We start from the raw sequence: 23,463 nt of genomic DNA on the forward strand, positions 1-23,463 counted from the left end.
CATTTCAGAATTAAATTTAAAAAATCATATACTATAATCAAATGGGGTTCATGCCAGGGGATCAAGGATGATTCAACAAACATAAATTGATCAATAAAATGTACCACATTAACAAAATAAAGATTAAAAATCATATGCTCAAATCAATAGATGCAGAAATAGCATCTATTAATAAGATACAACATCCATTTATGATTAAAACGCTCAATAAAATAAGTATAGAAGAAAATACCTCAACATAATAAAGGTCATATATGACAGTCTCAGCTAATATCATACTCAGTGGTGAAAAACTGAAAGCTTTTCCTCTAAGATCAGGAACAAGATAAAGATGTCCACTCTCACCATTCTTACTAAACATAGTACTGAAAGTTCTAGGCAGAGCAATCAGGCAAGAGAAAAAAACTAAAGGTATCCAAATTGGGAATGAAGAAGTAAAATTGACACTTTTTTACAGACGACATGATTCTGTATCTAGAAATCCCTAAAGATTCTACCAAAATATTAGAAACAATAAACAAAAACAATGAAGTTTCAGGATGCAAAATCAATGTAGAAAATCCTGCCCTGGCTCGTGTGGCTCAGTGGGCTGAACACTGGATTGCTAACCAAAGGGTTGTTTGTTCAATTCCCAGTCAGGACACATGACTGGGTTATGGGCCAGGTCCCTGGTTGGGGGTGAGTGAGAAGCAACCACACACTGATATTTGTCTCCCTCTCTTTCTCTCCCCCACCCCTCCCTAAAATTTTTTTAAATAAATAAATAAGTTCCCTTAAAAAAAAAAAGGGAGAATCCTAACTATATAATTATATAGTTAGTTATATATTATTTTTATAAATTATATTATAATATATAAATTATATATTTATAAATATTACATATTATATAGTTATATATTATTTATATATTATATAATATTACAATATAATATAGTATATAAATAATATAATATATAATTACATTGTTATTTATATTTCATGTTATATGTTATATATTATGTATTACTATCTATTATATTGCACATTATATTACTTATAATTATATATTCATTATATATAATAAATGTATTCTGTATAATAATACATACCTTATATATATGCATATATGATACATTATATATTATTATATACAATGCATTAATATTATTCATATTTATTTATATTATATAGTGTATGAATATATAATATACTAACAATATGCTAACAATAAAATTTCAGGAAAAGGAAATAGCTATTTTTTTTGTAATTGCAACGAAAAGAATAAAATACTACAAATAAACTTAAGAAAAGGACCTAGGTATTGAAAATTACAAAGCATTATTGAAAGAGACTGAGAAAGACACAATGAAATGAAAATATATTCCCTGTTCATGGATTGGAAGAATTAAATTAAAATAGTTAAAATGTCCATATCACCCAAAGCAATACACAGATTTAATGCAATCCCCCATCACAGTCCCAATGACATTTTTTAAAGAAATAGAACAAAAAATCATCACACTTGTATGGAACCATAAAAGACCCCAAATAGCCAAAGCAATTTTAAAAAGAATGTAAATGGAGGTATCACACAAACTGACTTTAAATTATACTACAAAGCAACAATAATCAAAACATCATTATACTATCTGACAAACAGACATACATACCAATGGAACAAAAATGAGAACCTAGAAATAAAAGCATATGTATATGGGTAAATAATTTTTGACAGAGGAGCCAAAAACATGCAATGGAGAAAAGAAAGCCCCTTCAATAAGTTGTGCTGGGTAAATTGGAAAGCCATATGCAAAAGAATGAAATTAGACTACAGAGTGTTCTTATGTACAAAAATTATTTCTAAATGGATCAAAGACCTAAATATAAGGCCTGAAACAGTAAATTACAAAGAAGTAAACATAGGTACTAAACTTATGAACATTGGTCTTAGAGAAGATTTTATGAATTTGACCCCAAAGGCAAGGGAAATAAATGCAAAAAGTAAGTGAATGGGACTATATCAAACTAAAAAGCTTCTGTGCAGCAAAAGAAACCACCAGCAAAACAAAAATGCAACCAACTGAATGGGGGAAGATATTTGCAAATAGCAGCTTCAAGAAGGCATTAATATCCAAAATATATAAAGAACTCATACAACACCAAGGAAACAAACAATCCAATTAAGAAATTGGACCTGAACAGACTACTCTCCCAAGAAGACATACAAATGACCGAGAGATATATGAAAAGACGCTCCACTTCACTAGCTGTTAGGGAAATGCAAATCGAAAGTACAATGAGATACCACCTCACACCTGATAGAATGGCTATCATCAACAAGATAAGTACTAACAAGAGCTGGAGAGGTTATGGAGAAAAAGGAACCCTCATTCACTGCTGGTGAGAAGGCTAACTGGTACAGACACTATGGAAAACTGTATGGAGGCTCCTCAAAAAATTATGAATAGAGTTATCATATGACACATCAACCCTTTTCCGGGTATCTACCTGACACATTTGAAAGCATTCATTTGCAAACATAAATGTACCCCTGTGTTGATTGCAGCATTACTCAAGGTGGCCAAGACATGGAAACAATTGAAGTATCCTTCACTAAATGATTTGATAAAGGAGATGTGGTACATGTATGCAATGGAATACTACTCAGCCATAAGAAAAGATGAAATACTGCCATTTATGACAACATGGATGGACCTTGAGAATATCATGCTAAGTGAAATAAGTCAGAAAGAAAAAGAACCACATGATTTCAACCATATGTGGGATATAAAACTAAAAGCAACAAGTGAATAAACAAGAAAAACAAACAAGTAGAATCTCATCAGCAGAGACAACAGTATGACGGTAACTGGTGGGGAGGGGGTGGTGGCGATGTGGGGAGGTGTGGAGGTAAAGGATAAAGGAGGTTGAATATATGGTAATGGAAGAAGATTTGACTTTGGGTGGTGAGTATACAATGGAGTACACAGATGATGTAGAATGCTACATTTGGAACTTATATAACCTTATTAACCAATTTCACCCAATAAATTTAATTTAAAATATGAAAATAAAACTGTATTACAAACTTTTTAAAAATGAGTTTAAAAAAATAATTCTATCTTCCTGAGAAAAGAAACAGCACAGAAGTCTTAGGAACATGGTAACATGTTTCCAAAGAAAACATACATATGGCAATAGGTGCAAAATATGATGTCCAACATTGCTAATCATCAGGAAATTGCAAATCACATCCACAAAGGGATATCATCTCACATATGTTAGAATGACTATGATAAAAAAAGACAAGAAATAACAAGCATTGGTGAGGTAGAGAAAAGGAAACCCTTGTGCACTGTTGGTGGGAATGTAAATTGGTGCAACTACTATGGAAAATAGTATGGAAATTCTTCAAAAAACTAAAAATAAAACTACCATAATATCCAACAATTCCCCATCTAATTACTTATGTAAAGAAAACAAAAACACTAACTGAAAAAGGTGTCTGCATTTCCATGTTCATTGCAGCATTAGTTACAAGAGCCAAGATATGAAAACAACCTAAGTGTCCCTTGATGGTTAAATGAATAAAGCAAAAATGGTGTGTGTGTGTGTATATGTGTGCATGTATAAATATACACATGTACAACTCATATCTATACACATACATATATACATCTATACACATATACATACACATACATACACAATGAAACATTATTCAACCATAAAAAAGAAAATTTTGCCATTTGCAACAATATGGATGGATCTGAAGGGCATTATGCTAAATGAGGTAAGTCAAATAGATACCTATGATCTCACTTTTATACATAATCTAAAAAAACCCAAACATAAAACAAGAAATAAGACCATAGATACAGAGAACAGATTGGTGGTTGCCAAAAGTGGGGGGGGGGGCGGGGGTAGACAAAATGGGTGAACGAGTTCAATGGTACAAACTTCCAGTAATAAAACAAGTCAGTCATGGGGAGACAATGTATGGCATGGTGACTATAGTTAATAATACTGCACTGCATATTTGAAAGTTGCTCAGAGAGTAGATCTTAAAAATCCCTATCTCGAGAACAAAAATATTATAACTATATATGGTAACAGATGTTAACTTGACATATTGTGATGATCACTTTGCAGTACATACAAATATCAAATCATTATCCTGCAATGTTGTAAGTTGATTACACCTGAATAAAAAAATGAAACAATTCTTTTTATTTTTTCAAAAATAAAAAGAGCCTCATATGTTCTCATAAATTATCTTCATTTAAGAATTATATTTGAATATGTGTTATCCCCCAAAAAGCAAATAACAAAAGTAAAACTAAGATTTGAGCTTGGTATCATTCCTAATTTAAAATTGTGCTTTTGAAAAGTTAAGAATTAGCTAAATAATTTAGCTATGTTAAACAAACACAAGATAGAGAAATGTTACAAATGAAGTCATATATATATCATATAAGGTAGGGTTGTATCAACTTTAATAATTAAAATACATAACAAGATAATTATTGAAATGCAAATTACAATGTATTAAAATACTCTAATTCATATTGTCATCTATTATAATATAATCACAAACCTAATTTTCTTCAGCTATAACCAAAGATGAACTTTATTTTATAATCTTTATCAATCACATTCAAAATATTATGTTAGAAAATAAACTTTCCAAAATTAAGATTAACTATAATTTTATTTGAAATGTGAAAAGTGTCATTCAAAAATTTCACATTCTATAAAATCAATAATTTTATCTTTCTGAAAAAAGAAATAGCATACCAGTATTAGAAACATGGTAACAAAGAAGCATTTCCTATCATAAAATCATTGTTACCAAAACATCCATTAAAATGCCTGTAAGCTTCTAAGAGTTTACTTATACACAAAAGAAAATATGGCATTAATTTTAAGAATGAAGAAACCTGATCTAATAAAGGAGCAAAATAAATTTAAAAAACTGATCTTCAAGATATGCCCACTCTGAGACAGGCAATTTGTAATCTATATAAAACTCTAAAAAAACCTTATAAGTTCAACCTGATCTAATAAAGGAGCAAAATAAATTTAAAAAACTGATCTTCAAGATATGCCCACTCTGAGACAGGCAATTTGTAATCTATATAAAACTCTAAAAAAACCTTATAAGTTCATCTTAAACTGTCACTAAAGAAGCTAAATAAAAAATATGTCTGAAGAAGAAAGAAAATGGTCTCGGGAGTGAGGTCTAAATTGCAAAACAGAACGCTAAGCAAGGTAAATAGTAAATATGAGGAAATAAGAAAAATGCTGTCTATTGGTAATATCTACTAAAAATATCTAATACAGATGGTTTAAAAAAGCAAGAAATTAGATAATAGACAACTACATGCTGATTGGCAGATAGGCATTTAAAAAATACTCAAAATGTTAACTGTTAATTTCAAATTTCTTTGCCAAGATATTACAATAAAGAATGTTTCATATATGGCTTACATTAAAATAGGAAATCAGATTTTCTGATGGTTGATCGCTTGCTGAATTTAAGATCATCATTAATTGTTGGATTGTATTCATAACAGTCCTAGAGAAAAAAATAGAAGTGTTAAACAGTAAAGGGAAAAAAAAGAAATACATCTATCACACAAGTTAAACGTATCTTCAAACTCATTGTCTCCCATTTATCCTTAAAAAGTTATCTGCAATAGAACTTTATAAGACCCTTAGTGTATTATTGTTTGAAAGGAATTATATTTTACTTAAATCTTTAAAAAAGAATGTACTCATAATCAATATGTTCACAATTAAAGAAATGATGTATTTATTTACTAATAAAACTATAAATCAATCAAACACTAAGTGGTCAAACTAATGACATTATTTTATGGAGAAAAATATAAACTGGCATCAAAATGTAATGTAATAAAAAATTACTATAATTAAATACTAACATTTACCAAATAAAGTCAGCAAGTTATTTAGCAACTCAAGGAAAGAACCAAGTGACACTCCTTTACAGAGATCTTCAAAAAGAAAGCACACATAATTTTAGAAGTCACCATTGTTAAAACATAAAATTATGTCAGTATCAAGCTCTTTTCAATTCTATAATTTTATGTATAGGAGTATTTTAAATAATTATGTTCCAATTTTGGAACAGCAGGACATTGCTCCCGTAGGCACTACTTGATGATACAAAGAACTGAATATTTATGGATGAAAGGGTCTTTATATTATTTAGTAAAATGTGTTCAGTGTTCTCAGTCAAGCATCTCTAAACTGAAATCTACACTTCCTCACCTTTCAAATACTTTGCTTTTATGACTTGTACATCATAGTGACTAAAGCCACAGATTGCTAAATCAAAAATCTTTCTTGTTTGTTCTTTATACTTGAAGTATACTTGGCTCTCTTAAATACCTGGTCCTTCTTGAAACTACCTCCCCACCTTCACTTTTCTGCTTTCATTCTTTGAGCTCCCAATCACACCTCTCATTCTATTTCATCTAACTTCTCTCTAGTCCTTAAATACAGCATTCTTTTTGGTTCATCCCTTAGCCATACATTCTTGCCATTGTATACCCTCAATTGAGGCATCCTCAACTATTTTTAGGGTTTTAACTCTCCCTGATTATTCCCAAATCTGTAACATCCTACTACTGACTACACATGTTCTTCATGTGCCATAAAAGCCTGAAGAGTCATATTCTAAATATAAATTCATCAAATATTTGTCAAACCTGTTCCTGTTCCATCATTCCCACTTCCTATCCCTTGGTTCAGATCTTCACCATCTCTCAAATGAATTACTATCATACAGCAGTCCAGAGATTTGACTCACTATGTCTATGGTAGTAGGGTCTACGCATATATACTTTGCGTAAACTCCTCAGGCTATTCTAATTTGTACCCTTGGTTAAGAGGCATTGTGACAGTTCAATAGATCTATTTCTTATCATGTTCACCCTCCACCCCCTCACAAACTAGTACCACATAAACTTTAAAAAATCAAGTCAGATTTTATCCTTATCCCTGTGTTAATGCCCATTTAGAGAAACAAACTATATTGCCCACAAGCTCAAGTCAAAAATTTTGAGTATGGAATATAAGGAAGGCTGTTCATAATCTAGTTCCCACCCTTCTCTCCTGCCATGTCATTTTCCCATTTCATAGTCAATCAATACAGAGCTGCTAATAGTTTCCCAGACACATTTTATTGCTTCCTCCTTCTATCCCTTTGAATATGTTGTTCCTACACACTAAAATGCCAGTGTCCTATGACACAGACCCTTAAATATTCAAAATTCAGTTCAAATATTACTTCATAAAGCCTTGTCTGTGCCATCTCATTAACTTGTCTTTTTTTAGAGAGAGTGGGGAAATGAAAGAGAGAGAGAGAGGGAGAGAAACATCAATTTGTTGTTCCACTTATTTACATATTCATTCATTGGTTGAGTCTCATATATGTCCTGACTGGGAATCGAACTTGCAACTCTAGGGTATCGAGACAATCATTAACTTTTTAAGTCTATTTTAAGTCTATTTTAGACTTATTTTAAGTCTATTACAATACTTATACAAAAACCTACTTTTATATGTCTATATAGTCATTTAATTGCCTACTATGTATCAAGTATTATTCTTGGTCCTAATTATTGCATACTGACCAAAAAAGTCATTAATCTATGTGTTATACAACCTAAAGGCTATTATGGGTATTAGCAAAAAACAACCAAATGCACAAATGGCTTTATAATTACAAGTTGTGATACATACTGTGAAGGAATTAAAAAGGATGCTATGAGAAGGAATAAAAGAAAATTCTTCAGAGAAATAAATCTTTAAAAAATTACTACTTGTGCTGAACCTAGTATAACAGTTGTTAATTCATGGAAAGAAAAGAAAGAATTTCAAGAAAAGGGAAAAGCAAGTGTGAAGTTCCCTGAGCACAAAAGAAGAGGTTGGAGAGTTCAGAACACTGGCTAATACATAAAGAAGAAGAAAACAAGGTGAGGTTAGAGAGGCAACAGAAGCTAGATCATATAAGGTTTTGTAGGCACTGTTAAGAAATTTGCATTGTATTTTAATTGCAATAGTAAACAAGCAGAAGATTTAATGACGGGGGGAGCAGGATCTGAATTACACTTCTAGAATACTATTCTGGGCGCTCCCTGAACAACAGATTTGGTGGTGGAGAGAAAGGAACTATGATGAGAGTAGAAGCAGTGAGAGCAGATAGTAAGTCTAGTGCAAAAAAAAGAAAAAATCCAAGGGAAAGCCAACTTGGACAGGAGCAGTGAGAGTAGAAATGGAGAAGAGTAGATGGACTCAAGAAATAGCTTAGGGGTAAATTCAACAAGACTTGATAACAGATTAGATGTGGAAAGTAAGTGAGGATAAGAACATTAAAAATAGTTCTAATCCTTTTAGGTTCTATGCAAACCAAATGGTGATGCATTTTTTTTCTTTACTTTTTTATTTACTAAGATGGAACACATTCCCATTCTAGGTTATATTCCTTAATGACAGACAGAACTAGCTTTAATAATCCTATACTCAGCAACTGGCAAAATACCTGGAATGCAAAGAGTACTCGATACACTCAATTTGTGGCATGTATATACAAATATATAATGAAATAAATAAATCCAAAGCCCTAAATAAACAATTATAATAAAAATGGAAAGAAAATTCATACCTAACTGGAGTCTGGGGAAGAATCACATTTAACTCTTCATCAGGGTTACTTCTTTGTGGTGTTCTCTGCATTTCAAAACTAAATAATGAAAGGTGAAGTCATTCAGACTGAAAATTTACACTTTTTGCTTTATGAGTCAATAAAAGAAGTATAATACATTATGTTGCCTCATAACATCATACAAAATAAGTCTATAATAGAATTCATCAGAAAGAGATAACCCAAAAGCTGCATAAATAAAATTATGTTTTTACACTACTGTTTTTAAGTTGGTTTTCTTTCCACTAGGTTTATGACAAACAGGTACACCAATCATTAAGAATTTTCTGAAAGTGAAAGTTAGATGTTTTCTCTACAAAGTTAGATGTTCAATTGCATTATTAATCAAGTAGTTCAATATCAAAAAACATCAAAGCTCAAGTTTTTTAGTCATTTGCCTTCTGAAACCTTTAACTTGACTTAAATAAAATTAGAAGTATATTATTTGTGTTTAACATCCAAATTACATGTTTTTTTCAGTTATTTACAAGAATATTTCATGTTAAAGACATAATGTTAACAATACTTATGGTTATTCAAAATTTTTCGTAATTACTCTCAACCATTCCTACTTTAGGACTCTACATGACAATTCAAGAGAATACACTTTTGTGTTAACTTTAAAAAAAGAAAAAGAACCAAGCCCTGCCGGTGTGGCTCAGCGGCTTAAGCTTCGTCCAGCAACCGAAAGGTTGCCAGTTCACATGTGGTCAGGGCACATGCCTGGGTTGCCGGCCAGGTGTCCAGTTGGGGGCATGTGAGAGGTAACTGATCTAGATGTTTCTCTCCCTCTCCATCTCCCTCCCTCCCTTCTCTTCTCTCTAAAAATAAATAAATAAAATCATTTAAAAAAAAATGAACCAAGAAAGTAAAGCAGGTGAAAAGCTAAAAAAAAAGACAGCAATCACTACTTGAGTAAACCAATTACAGTTAACCCTTGAACAACGTAGACAGTTCCCTTTTACCATGGAACCATGCAGTTCAAACCTGTGTTGTTTAACAGTCAACTGTATTTTCAATACACAGTCTGGAATCCGCATGTGCACTGAGCCAGCCTAAGATACACGAGGATTTTGCACAGGCAATTGGCACCTCTAACCCTGAATTGTCCAAGGGACAACTGTATTTCAACAATTATGTTTGGGTGTCCATTTGAAAAATTAAATTCATCTAAATGAGAAAAAATAGCTGATACACAGGATAATTCACAGTAATTTTCTATGTCAGAAACATAGAAACAGATGTTACATAATGAAAAGGGGGTTAAACCAATTAGAGGACAAAACATTTACAATATTTTTAAATATTATACCTAACGTAAGAGCACCTAAAAATATAAAGTAAATATTCACAGACCTGAAAAGAGAAATAGAGAGCAATACAATAGCAGAAAAGTTCCCTACTATTAGCCTAGTAATACTTCACTGACATCAATAGATAGATCATCCAGACCAAAACTCAACAAGGAACCAACTCAACATTGGCCTTCACTGACACATTTGACTACATGGAGTTAACAGATATTTGAACAACATTCCATCCAAAGCAATAGCATACGCATTCTTCTCAAGTGCACACTGAACATTTTCTAGGGTAGATCACATGTTAACCCACAAAACAAGTCATAATAAATTAAGAGATTAAAATCATGCCAAACTTCTTTTCTGACCACAATACTATACAACTAAATATTTATTGCATGAAGAAAACTGAAAAACTCACAAATACATGGAGATTAAACGGCATGTTACTGAACAACCAGTAGATCAAAGTAAAATCAAAATATATAAATACCTTGAGGAAAACAAAAATGAAAATGTAAAATACCAAAGATTATGAAATGCAACAAAAGCAGTTCTAAGATAAAAGTTCATAGCAATAAATTCTTTCTACTTCAAATAAAAAGAAAACCTTAAATAAACAATCTAACCTCATACCTGAAGGAACTAGACAGAGAAGAAAAAACAAAGCCCAAAAGCAGTAAAAGGAACTAAATAGCAAACATCAAAGGAGAAATAAATAAAATAGGGATTAAAAGACAATAGAAAAGATTGATAAAATTAAAAGTTGGTTCTTTAAAAAGATACACAAAATGAACAAACCTTTAGCTAGTCTCAACCAAAAGAGAGAAAGAGAGAAAACACAAATACGTAGTTATTAATCATACTTATGATCATTCAAAAACTTTTGTAATTACCCTCAAACCTTCACTTTGAAATGAGAGATGTTACAACTGATATCACAAAAAAATTGTCCTAAGACCACTATGAACAATTATAAATCAAAATTGGATAAACCAGAAGAAATGGATAAATTCCTAAAAATATATAATCTTTCAAGGCTTAATCATGAAGAAATAAAAAAATCAGGATAGATCTATTACTAGCAAGGAGATTAAATCAATAATTTAAAATGTCCCAACAAACAAATGTCCAGGACCAGACAATTTCACCAGCAAATCCTACTGAACATTCAAAGAAGAATTAATACCAATCACTCTCAAACTCTTCCAAAAAAAACAAAACACAAAAACAAAAGAGGAGTGAACTCTTCCCAATCCAATTTATGAGGCCAACAGTACCCTGGTACCAAGAGAAAATTATAGGCCAATATCCCTGATGAACACAGATGTAAAAATCCTCAACAAAAACTAAATTCAACAATACATTAAAAGGATACCATGATCAAGAAGGATTTACCCCACGAAAGTGATGAAAGTATACTTCAACATTCACAAATCAGTCAATGTGATACACCATATTAACACAATAAAAGATAAAAATCATATGTTCATCTCAACAGATGCAGAAAAAGTATCTGACAAAATCCAACATCCATTTATAATAATAAATCTCAAACAGAACAAGCATAGAAAGAATGTACATCAACATAATAAAGGTCATGTGTGACAAGACCACAGCCATCATCATACTCAATGAAAGGCTGATAGCTTTTCCTACAGAAAGGCTGCTCTGGCCAACTTTTATTCAACACAGTATTTAAAGGTCTAGCCAGAGCAATTAGACAATAATTTTAAAAAGGCATCCAAATTGGAGAGGAAAAAGAAAAACTGTTACTATTTGCAGATGAAATTATATTATACATAGAAATCCTAAAAGGCTCCATCAAAAAACTGTTAGAACTAATAAAAATTCAGTAAAGTTACAGGATACAATATCAATATACAAAAGTCAGTTGTTCTTCTACATACTAATAACAAATTGTGATAAAGAGAAACTAAGAAAATGATCCCATTTATAATTATATCAAAAATAATTACATACCAAATAATAAATTTAACCAAGGCAGTAAAAGTCCTATACACTAAAAGTATAAGACACTGATTTAAAAAAAATAAAATAAAACCTGAGGAAGACACAAATAAAGGGATATTCGATGTTCATGAATTGAAAAAATAGTTGAAGTGTCCATACTACTGAGAATAATATACAATTCAATGCAATCCCTATCAAAGTTCCAATGCCATTTTCCATAAAAATAGAACAAACAACAGTAAAATTTGTATGGAACCAGAAAAGAACCCAAATAGCCAAAGCAATCTTGAAAAAAAGGAACAAAGCTGGAGCTATCACACTTCCTGAATTCAAACTATATTAAAAAAAAGAAAAAAAAAGCTATAGAAAGCAATGTGGTGATGGCCAAAGAGAAGGAGGGAGGAGGCTGGTTCACGGTGAGCAAAGGTGGATGGAAATGGGGACATCAGTAATAGTGTCAAAAATAAAGATAAAGGAAAAAAATAAAGTAATGAAAATAGTATGGAGTTGGGGGGAAAAAAGACACACAAATCAAGGAAGCAGAATAGAGAGCCCAGAAATAAACCCATGCATGTATCAATTTATTTATGACAAGAAAGCAAGAATTCAGTACAGGGAAAGGACAGTCTCTTCAACAGATGATGCTGACCAAATTGGACAGTCACATACAAATTAATAAAACTTGATCACTATCATACATCATATACAAAAGTTAACTCAAAATGGATTAAAGACTTGAATGTAAGACCTGAAACCATAAAACTCCTTGAAAAAAACAGAGGTGATAATAAGCTTTTTGACATCGATGTTGGAAATATTTTTAATCTGACACCAAAAGTAAATGTAATAAAGCAAAAAAAAGGAGTAGTACACCAAACTAAAAAGCTTCTGCACAGCAAAAGAAGCCATCAACAAAATGAAAAAGGCAACCTACTAATAAATAAGAGAAAACATTTGCAAATAATATCTCAAAGGGTTAATATTCAAAATATAAAAAGAACTCAATAGCAAAAAGAGTCAGGTTGAAAAATGAGCAGATATGAATACATATTTTTCCAAAGAAGACATACAGATAGTCAACAGGTTCATGAAATAATGCATAACATTGTTAGTCTTCAGGGAAAATGCAAATCAAACCCACAGTGAGTTATTACCTCATATCAGTTAGAATGACTATTATCAAAAAAACAAGAAATAACAACTTTTGGCAAGAATGTGGAGAAAAGGGAACACTTGTACACTTTGGTAGAAATGCAAATTGGTGCAGCCACTACAGAAAACATTATGGAAGTTTCACAAAAAATTAAAAATTGAGCTACCACATCATATATTAATTCTACTACAGGGTATTTACTAAAAGATACCTGCAACCCCATGTTCACTGTAGTATTATTTACCACAGCAAAAATATGGAAATGTGAAGTGCCCATTGATTGGATGAATGATAAAGAAAGTGTAACACACACACACACACACACACACACACACACACACACACACACAGGATGGGGCAAAAGTATGTTTATAGGTGTTCATATGGAAAACAACACAATAATTAATAAGTAATAATACAAGAATAAACTCTGTTTCACATATTCACAACTGTAAACCTACTTTTGCCTCGCCCAATAATATATATTGTACAATAAAGTATTATTCCACCATAAAAGAATGAAATCTTGTCATTGCAACTTCAAAAGCATTATGCTAAGTGAAAAAAGTCAGGAAAAAAAGGCAAACAAGATATGATCTTCTTATATGCAGAATTAAAAAAAAAAATTCAGCTCTGGCTGGTGTGGCTCAGCTGATTGAGTGCCAGCCTGCAAATCAAAAGACTGCAGGTTTGATACCCAGTCAGGGCACATGCCTGAGTTCCCAGCTGGGTTGCCAGCGGGGGGTGTGTGAGTATGTATCTCTCATACATCAATGTTTCTCTCCCTTTCTTTCTCCCTTCCTTCCCCTCTCTCTAAAAATAAATAGTCTTTTAAAAAAATGCAAACTCTTTGAGGTACAGAGAATAGATCTGTAGTCACCAGAGGAAATGGAGGGGAGTGGGTGAACATTTTTTTTAGTTTAAAAATATAAAAAGAATAATATATTCAGTTGGTGTTGAACATCGTCACTTTCTATTTCTTTAACTTAGGTTTAATTGCTTTCTTATATATACAAATTTATCCTATCCTAGTTCTATGAAAAAATATTCAACCCCGTAAATTGAACTGGGAATTAAGTAGCTAGCATTATCCTGTCACTTTACAGTTTACAAAGTACTCTCATCAATATGTATGTATATATAGTACAAAATATACAAAGTATACATGTGACTCCAGAATAAATGCTTATATTTTACAGATGAGAGAATTAAGACTTAGTGAGATAAAGTGAATATTAAACTACATTCCAAAAGCATGAAGGAAATAAAAGATATTCTCTGCTTTGACTTGGTTAGAGAAAAATTACTTTAAAAAGATATTTAAAATCAACATAAGCCTGTACATATAAGGAGGCAAACTAATGTTCATGTGGATAATACAAAGAATATTTTTTCACTTGTTTTAATAAAAACAATAGATTTACAATCTATGTAAAGGCACTGTAACATAAAAATTTCTATTTGTTAATAAATTATATACTTAGGATGGCTTATCTTATTAATAGCTTTATATAAAGGCATCTGAAGTAATTATAAATATTTAAAGGTCACTAAGTTAAATAAAAACCTATTCAACCTACCTCTATCAAAACTGATCTATAGCAAAAGCATATAAACACAAATATACCATGTATGATACCTGTCTGTAGGATCAACCTGAAGAGTCTTATCATGATCGAGAAATAATCTTGCATCTAGATCTTTGTTTTTAAGGTAAATTTCTTCATATTGTTTTGAGAGACTTTCCACCTCAAAAGAAAAAAAATATTGATGATTATCCTTTCATGGCATTACATCTCTCAGTATACAGAATTTAATTAAATTAAATACAATTAAACAATTTTTTTTTACAATATCCACTTAATTTTACAACACACTGAGATCACATGCAATATAAATAAGGCATATATGTAAGTAAAGAAAATCGCAAATTTTCAACTCTAATTTTAATCTTATTTTATGCATTAGAATTTTATGTAGAAAAGATTTGCAATGCCACAAATCAGTATTGAGATAGAACTGTAAGATAAAAATAGGTATTATTATAAACACTTAAATGCCAAGATCCTCCAAACATCCCATACATTTTTCACTTTTAATCTTCTATGCTTATTAATATAAAATAAAGTATTTTTAAATATTGTAACAAATATTCTTGATTATATATTCTGCTTATCTTTTCTAAATCTTTTAGTTCACTCCAACTTCCTTCAATTATCTTAGGAAAGAGCATTAGCTCAATTAATTAGCCCAATTAACACACTTGTATGATTTATTCCCAATCTTAGACACTTTTTTGATTGCTAGAATCTGCAATTCTTTCATCAGTTTTGCTTCATAATTTTGAATCATAATTTGAAAACCAATACCCAATAGACAACTATTTAGCATGCCTTCTGCTGTGACTTTTAAAGGGAAAGTATTTCCAAACTGAGGGTACTAAAATAACATGCTAAAAAGATTGGGAGAAGAAAACCAGTTAAATGTAAACTTTTTGTTTGTCTCCATGAATTTTAGGTATAGTCATTCATGTTTAAGTTTAATAATTGTTACTGCCCTAGCTTAGCGAGGCACTAGTTATCAATCATTTATTGACTGGCAGCTATTAGTACTATATGCGATATACTGGGGAAAATGTTAAGTTCATCTTAAGACTTCTATCAAAGCTGTAATCCTTTCTAGAGGAAGAAAAATTAGTATAAGTATCGAACATTCTTTATAGTTGTGAACAGCATATTTTTTTGATAACAGGACTCAGTAATACAACATTTCGCCCATGTTTGCCTCTCTAGTACCCTGTCTTACCACTCTTCTGCCCTGTAACCCAATCTTAGCTAGCTGGAGTTCACTGAACAGACCAAACTATCCCATATCACCGTTCCTTTGAATCTTTAATTTCCAACCCTTGGCAATGCCATTTTTCATAAAGTTTATAAGTTCAGAAATCATCACCTCCAAACAATTTTCCATAAAACCTATCTGCTCCACTTTGGATTAGGCTGCCCTCTTCTGAGATATAACAATATCCTGTATATACTTCTATGATACTCTTGTAGGCTCCTGTAATGTTTTCTTTGTCTGTGTCTCCCACTAGAACATTAATAACAACAACTATGAGTTAAATCTCTGTAATGATGATATCTAGCACAATGCTTGGCACATATTAAGCACTCAATATAATAGCTGTTGAATGAACAGATTAAGTAATTCAATGACTAGCCACCAATTCAGGTCACAAAATTAGCAGTTCAGCTATCTGAATTCACACCTTTTGGCCTTAGTGACTAATTAACAGCTGCTTCTAAAACACTGATTTATCACTGAGTACTTGCTGTTCATTATTTATCTAAAGCATCCTTTTCTCCACATATTTCACCCTATCACATAAGTTTTCAGTTCTGCTTCTACTAAAGAGCAAAACATGTAAAGCAAAATATGAAAAGAAACAGATGGATGGCATACGATTGAGATAAAACATTTCTGCAACATAATCAGTCATTTCAACCATATTTATTTTCAATTAAGTCATTTTTAAAAATAATCAAAAGAGATGCCCTTCAATATAGTAATGACAATAAAGCTGATGGCATTAATCAACAATACTATGCATGAGTATGTGCGGCAAAGCAAATTAGAGTCACATGTGATTGTACATATTTAAATATTTAAGATTTGTGCTGCCTAAGTGCTCACTAGCTATATTTAAATGTTTAATGGAATTCAGAAATTCAAAAGCCTACACATAAATTTTTGAAAAATATCAGTACAAATAAATTTCTAGTGTAAATTACAAAATACTGTTTATTTATACATTTGAGTACATATTCAAAAGGGTTTTTTTGTTACTATATAAAGTTGGTTCGCTACAATTCTACTTAGATTCCTTTTCCTGAGCAAAAAATATTTAATATATAGAAAAGTGATCTTAACAAATTCACACAACTATTATCCCCTCCCAAAACTCCCAAAACACATTAACATTTTATTAAGTTTTCTTTCCAATACCTCTGGAAGTCCATTAGAAGCTACAATTCCAAGAGAATTCATAAAAGGTATAAAATTTTTGAAATAAACATTTTTCACCTGAAAAAGATAAGTTACATGACCATTAAAATTTTAAAAATCAATCTCCACCACTATTAACACTAGAGTAAAAGTATTAACCGACAATTTGATCAATGACTTACATTCAACCTAGTGTGACACTTACTTATAATCAATTTAATTACATATTTACTTTTAAAATTTTATGAGGCAGATTTCAAGTCTTAAAATGGAGGTGTAGTTAGGAATTTTTAATGAAATGGGATTTATAAGAAGGAAACCCATTGACACCAACTTCAATATTCCACATTTAACAAATGATGAAAAGACAGATAGCTTAAAAATATTAAACAACTTGACCAAAGTTACACAGCTAAGAAGTAGCAAGCTGGAATTCAAACCAAATCTGCATAATAGAAAAGCCAAGACTCTTTTTACTTTTCTGCACTGCCTCTGATTTCTCCCCAAAGCATACATTAGATCACTTCACATATGTCATCTAGTATTTAGCTTAGGGAATGTCAAGCCAATTATTTTGGCATAAATTTAGGAAAATAACCTGCTTTTGTAGGAAAATAATTTCACACACAAAAATAGTACCCAATAATTGAATTCAAAACTAAAATAAAATGTTTTGTGGAATTATGCAATTTCATGCAAAAGCATCCTACATTTAACATGGAAAATAAAGACTATACTCAGAAAACCTGGAGTTGTATTCCTGGCTATGCTACACTTGCAACGTGTTGTGGAATTTTAAACAACTTACTTTCCTCCATTTAACTTCCTTTTACAACTTTGGAATCTACATTTACTAAGATGGAAATAATTTAATATCAGTTCCCATCTTCTACTTCATAAATAAGTTGTAAGAATTAAGCTTCTGTTAAACTTAAACTAGTTATTCTGTAAAACTGTATACTAATTTTGTTTTCTAATTAATTCCTAGTAAACTAGAATATTTACAAGGTGAGTAGTTGTAGTTAATCCGTTAGTATGACTAACCAATAATTATATAACCATAAATATACTAACCAATAAATGCTGTGTAAATAATCAAATGTCAATTAATTAATGACAATTACCAACAAAGCTTTTGGTCACCTGTGCTTTAAAAAGCATTACTATAATGATTATAAATTATATCAAAGAGTAAAAACTAAAAGTACAAAGAAAGTATTTATTCCTGATTTTTGAAATGAAATTTTACAAGTAGTTCTAAAATTCAAAGAATTAACAACCAAGAATTAGAAAACTGATTAAGCAATAGGCTGGAGTAAAAAATATATATATATTTCAAATACATTTGTTGGCTTATTAGCAAAGATAATTTGTGATTCTAGAAAACTAAATATATATATTTTTATATAAAAACATACACATACATGTATAGTTGATATATCGGTACCAATTTGTTGAAATTAACAAAAGCCACAGTGCTAAAAGGATGACATCTTGATAAATCATTCCAACAATTTTTAAACTAGATTTTTGAGATAATACCCCCATTTCTTCCTAGAGTTCAGAGAAATTTCAAAGATGCAACATTTTGTACAACCACCTGTTGGTAGTGAATTTTAGACAATGTAACAATCTATGAGTGAAAGGAGCATGGTATAATGAAAGGAGCACTGGTAGCAGATGTCCCAAAGTCTAGACTGTTAGTAATTAGCTATCAGTCTCTAGAAGCCTGTTTACTCATTACTAAAAGGAAGTAGAATATATTATTTGCAAGAATCCTTCCAATTCCAACAGTCCAGATTCTACGAACAAGATAAGCACTTCCTGGATGTTTATGTGTATTCTCTACTAGTCATTAATAACTGATGTAATATCTAGAAAGACAGTAATTATAGAAGACTGAATAGAAATTTAATGCTGATATCACTTATCACTAAACAAAAAACACTCGGGATTTTTTAGCACAGTATATTAAACATTAGGGGTATCAGTAATCACAGAGGAATCAAAGAACAAACACACTTGAAAACTACTGCATTAACGATTTACATTCCGATGATTCCAGAGTGAGGGAGATATTCTTTACTTTTATAAGTACATTTTATTGATTGTTATTACAGTTGTCCCAATTTTTTCCCGTCCCCCTCCATCAAATACCCCCCTTCTCTCCAGCAATCTCCCCCTTTAGGTCATGTCCATGGGGTCGTGCATGTAAGTTCTTTAGCTTCTCCATTTCCTATACTATTCTTCACGTTCCCCTATTTTGTAACTACCAAGTATGCTTCATAATCCCTGGACTTTTTCCTCCTTCTCCCGCTTCCCCCTCCGAGCTGATTTCTTTATAATCAAAGTAACTGAGTATCAAAATTAAATTTTTTTCTAAACATTTTGCTGTTGAAAAAAAGTTGGCACTAATTACAAAAAGCAAGCACATTACAAAAAAGAATACACTGTTAGAAAGAATTTATATCTAAATCTACTTTAACTATTTTAAGAAATCATGAAGTTAAATTACCTCATCTATATTGCATTCATGTTCTTTACAGAGAACTTCAATAATTCTTGTATCATTTTCTAGTTGTTTTGCTATCCGTGCATTCCTGTTCTGACCTCGCCTTGGTGTTCGAGGTGAACCGTTAATAGGTATTACAGCTGTTTCTGCAAAAATGGAAAATTAGACAAGAACAATTGCAAATTCCACTGTATAAAATACTGAAATATTTTTATTGTAACTAGGAAGGTCAGAAAAATCTGGTAATATTATTATTAGGTTTCACTTAAAGGCTAACAGTTATATCTATTTATTGCATACCTATTATAAGACACGCACTGATTACATTTGTTGTCATCCCCCTATGCTCTTCTACCCCCAACTAGTCCAAAAAGAAACTCTAAAATACTTAAAGCCAAATATGAAGAATGCAAGGAAAATAGCCAACTTATGGACTAAATTCTAAATTATCATACTCAGTTTGCAAGGGGAAAAAAATGTGTTCTATCTTTTAAAGTGTCTTAAAAATAGCAAGCTAGTGTTTATAGTTTATGGATTCATCATCAAGGTACTGTATAAAAAGAAATGTAAAAGTTTTAGCAAATACCACAGTAAATTATGATGCTTTTAAAAGATAAGTATAGCAATATAATAATATGAAAATAAACTGTTAATATTTTAAAAAATCCCCTGGATTATTTCAGCATTTCCAATTCAAAATGAATGTGGACCCAGCTATCAGAGATTACAGATAACTATAGGACCAACCAACAATTTACAGGAAATTGAGAGGATAGAATAATATGTTAAACTATACCACAGGATGCAATCAGTGAAAAATTTAACCATGGGAAACGCAACAGGACAAACTACCTGATTATTTAATAAATAAATTACAAGGGAAAGAAAAGATGACACATATGCTGCCTACAAGAGACCCACCTCAGAGCAAAAGACCTACACAGAGTGAAAGTAAAGGGATGGAAAATAATATTCCAAGCAAATGGACATGAGAAAAAGGCTGGCATTGCCCTACTTGTATCAGACAAAGTAGATTTCAAAGCAAAGGCCATAAAGAGAGACCCAGAGGGGCACTTTATCATACTTAAAGGAAGAATCTATCAAGAAGACATCAACACTGTAAACTTATATGCTCCCAATATAGGAGCCCCCAATTTATAAGGAAATTGTTGGATGACTTCAAAAAAGATATAGACAGCAACACACTGATAGTAGGGGATTTCAACACCGCACTGTCAAAAATGGACAGATCTTCCAAACAAAACATTAATAAACATATTGTGGCGCTGAATGAAACACTGAATCAAAGAGACTTAACAGACATATATAGAACCTTACATCCCAAAGAAGAAAAATACACATTCTTTTCAAATGCTCATGGCAGTTTTTCAAAGATAGACCACATGACAGGACACAAAGCAAACCTCAGTAAATTCAGGAAAATTGAAATAATACCAAACTTTTTTTCAGACCACAAGGCCTTGAAACTCGAAATCAACCTCAAAGAGAAACTTCAAAAACTTGCAAACTTATGGAGACTGAACAGAACACTATTAAACAATGAATGGGTCAATAATGAGATAAGAAATCAAAAAATTTCTGGAAACAAATGAAAATGAACAGACAACTGTCCAAAACCTATGGGACACAGCAACGGCGGTCCTGAGAGGGAAGTTCATAGCAATACAGGCTTACCTTAAAAAGATAGAAACATTTCAAATAAAAGACCTACCACTACAACTTCAAGAACTGGAGAAACAACAACAAATAAATCCCAGAGCAAGTAGAAGGAAGGAAATAGTCAAGATTAGAGCAGAACTGAATGACATAGAGACAAAAAGAACAATTCAGAGGATCAACCAATCCAGAAGCTGGTTCTTTGAAAAGATTAATAAAGTTGACAAGCCTTTAAGCAGACTCATCAAGAAAAAAAGGGAGAGGACCCAAATTAATAATATCAGAAATGAAAGAGGAGAAATAACAACGGATACCACAGAAATACAAATGATCATCAGAAACTATTATGAACAATTATATGCCAAGAAATTTGAAAATCTTGATGAAATGGACAAATTTTTAGAAAAGTATAATCTTCCAACACTGAAGGAGGAAGAAACAGAAAGCTTGAACAGACCGATAACAGCTGGGGAAATGGAAGCAGTCATCAAGAAACTCCCAGCACACAAAAGCCCAGGGCCAGACGGTTTCCCAGGAGAATTTTACAAAACATTTAAGGAAGAACTAACCCCTGTCCTTCTCGGACTATTCCAAAAAATCCAAGAGGAGGGAAGACTCCCAGACTCCTTCTATGAGGCCAGCATCACCCTGATCCCAAAACCAGATAAAGACCCCTACAAAGAAAGAAAACTACAGGCCAATTTCGCTGATGAACATAGATGCTAAACTCCTCAACAAAATCTTGGCAAACCGCATCAAGCAATGCATTCAAAAGATCATCCATCACGATCAAGTGGGATTCATCCCAGGGATGCAGGGATGGTTCAATATACGCAAATCAGTTAACGTGATACATCACATAAATCAAAGAAAAGACAAAAACCACATGATCATCTCGATAGATGCAGAAAAAGCATTTGACAAGGTACAGCACCCATTTATGATCAAAACACTCAGCAAAATGGGAATAAATGGGGCATTCCTCAACGTAATAAAGGCCATATATGAAAAACCTACAGCCAATATCATACTCAACGGGCAAAAACTGAAAGCTTTCCCACTAAGATCGGGAACACGACAAGGATGTCCGCTCTCACCGCTTCTTTTCAACATCGTATTGGAAGTCCTAGCCACAGCGGTCAGACAAGAGAAAGAGATAAAAGGCATCCAAATAGGAAAGGAGGAAGTAAAACTATCATTGTTTGCAGATGACATGATAGTGTACATAGAGAACCCTGTAGACTCTACCAAAAAACTCCTCAACCTAGTAAGTGAATTTGGCAAAACAGCAGGATACAAAGTCAACATTCAGAAATCAAAGGCTGTACACCAGCAATATAATAGAAGAAGAAGAAATGAAAAAAATATACCATTCGATATAGCACAAAAAGATAAAGTACCTAGGGATAAATTTAAAAAGACACAAAAACCTGTATGAGAAAATATACAACTGAAAAAAGAAATTAAGGAAGACACAAATAAATGGAAGCATATACCGTGCTCATGGATTGGAAGAATATCCTCAAAATGTTAATACTACCAAAAGCAATTTATAGATTCAACGCAATCCCTATTAAGATACCAATGACGTATTTCACAGAAATAGAACAGACATTTCAAAAATTTATATGGAACCATAAACGACCTCAATAGCCGCAGCAATTTTGAGATAGAAACACAAAGTAGGAGGGATCACAATACCAGACATCAAACTCTACTACAAAGCCACCATACTCAAAACAATCTGGTACCGGCACAAGAACAGACCCATAGACCAGTGGAACAGAATAGAAAGCCCAGAAATAAGCCCAGGTCTCTATGGACATCTAATATTCGACAAAGGGGGCAGAAGCATATAATGGAGCAATAACAGCCTCTTCAACAAATGGTGTTGGGAGAGCTGGACAGCTACATGCAAAAAATTGAAATTGGATCATCAGCTGACACCATACACAAAAATAAACTCAAGATGGATAAAAGACTTAAATATAAGTCGCAACACCATCAAAGTCCTAGAGGAGAACATTGGCAGGAAACTCTCAGATATACCACGCAGCAATTTTTTCACTGATATGTCTCCTAAAGCAAGGGACATAAAGGAAAGAATAAACAAGTGGGACCTCATAAAAAT

At 31.9% G+C, this 23,463-nt stretch overlaps 1 protein-coding gene across 4 annotated transcripts in view; it reads right to left on the reverse strand.

Moving 5' to 3' along the window:
- The window catches only part of RB1 (RB transcriptional corepressor 1), a 305,988-nt gene that overhangs the window by 172,732 nt on the left and 109,793 nt on the right, over positions 1–23,463 (reverse strand). For 2 of the 4 annotated variants that reach the window (XM_054586341.1, XM_054586343.1), the window contains exons 8-12: positions 19,659–19,801; positions 17,144–17,221; positions 14,766–14,887; positions 8,672–8,749; positions 5,470–5,557 (exon numbers count right to left, since the gene is read on the reverse strand). In XM_054586341.1, the coding sequence (XP_054442316.1) occupies positions 5,470–5,557; positions 8,672–8,749; positions 14,766–14,887; positions 17,144–17,221; positions 19,659–19,801 (509 nt within the window). The remainder of the gene's footprint in view (positions 1–5,469; positions 5,558–8,671; positions 8,750–14,765; positions 14,888–17,143; positions 17,222–19,658; positions 19,802–23,463) is intronic. The other 2 variants (XM_054586344.1, XM_054586345.1) reach the window with 1 other exon arrangement.

Source organism: Pteronotus mesoamericanus, unplaced genomic scaffold (genome assembly GCF_021234165.1).
Source record: "Pteronotus mesoamericanus isolate MK-2021 breed Mesoamerican mustached bat unplaced genomic scaffold, CSHL_Meso_final contig_94, whole genome shotgun sequence".
NCBI lineage: Eukaryota > Metazoa > Chordata > Mammalia > Chiroptera > Mormoopidae > Pteronotus > Pteronotus mesoamericanus.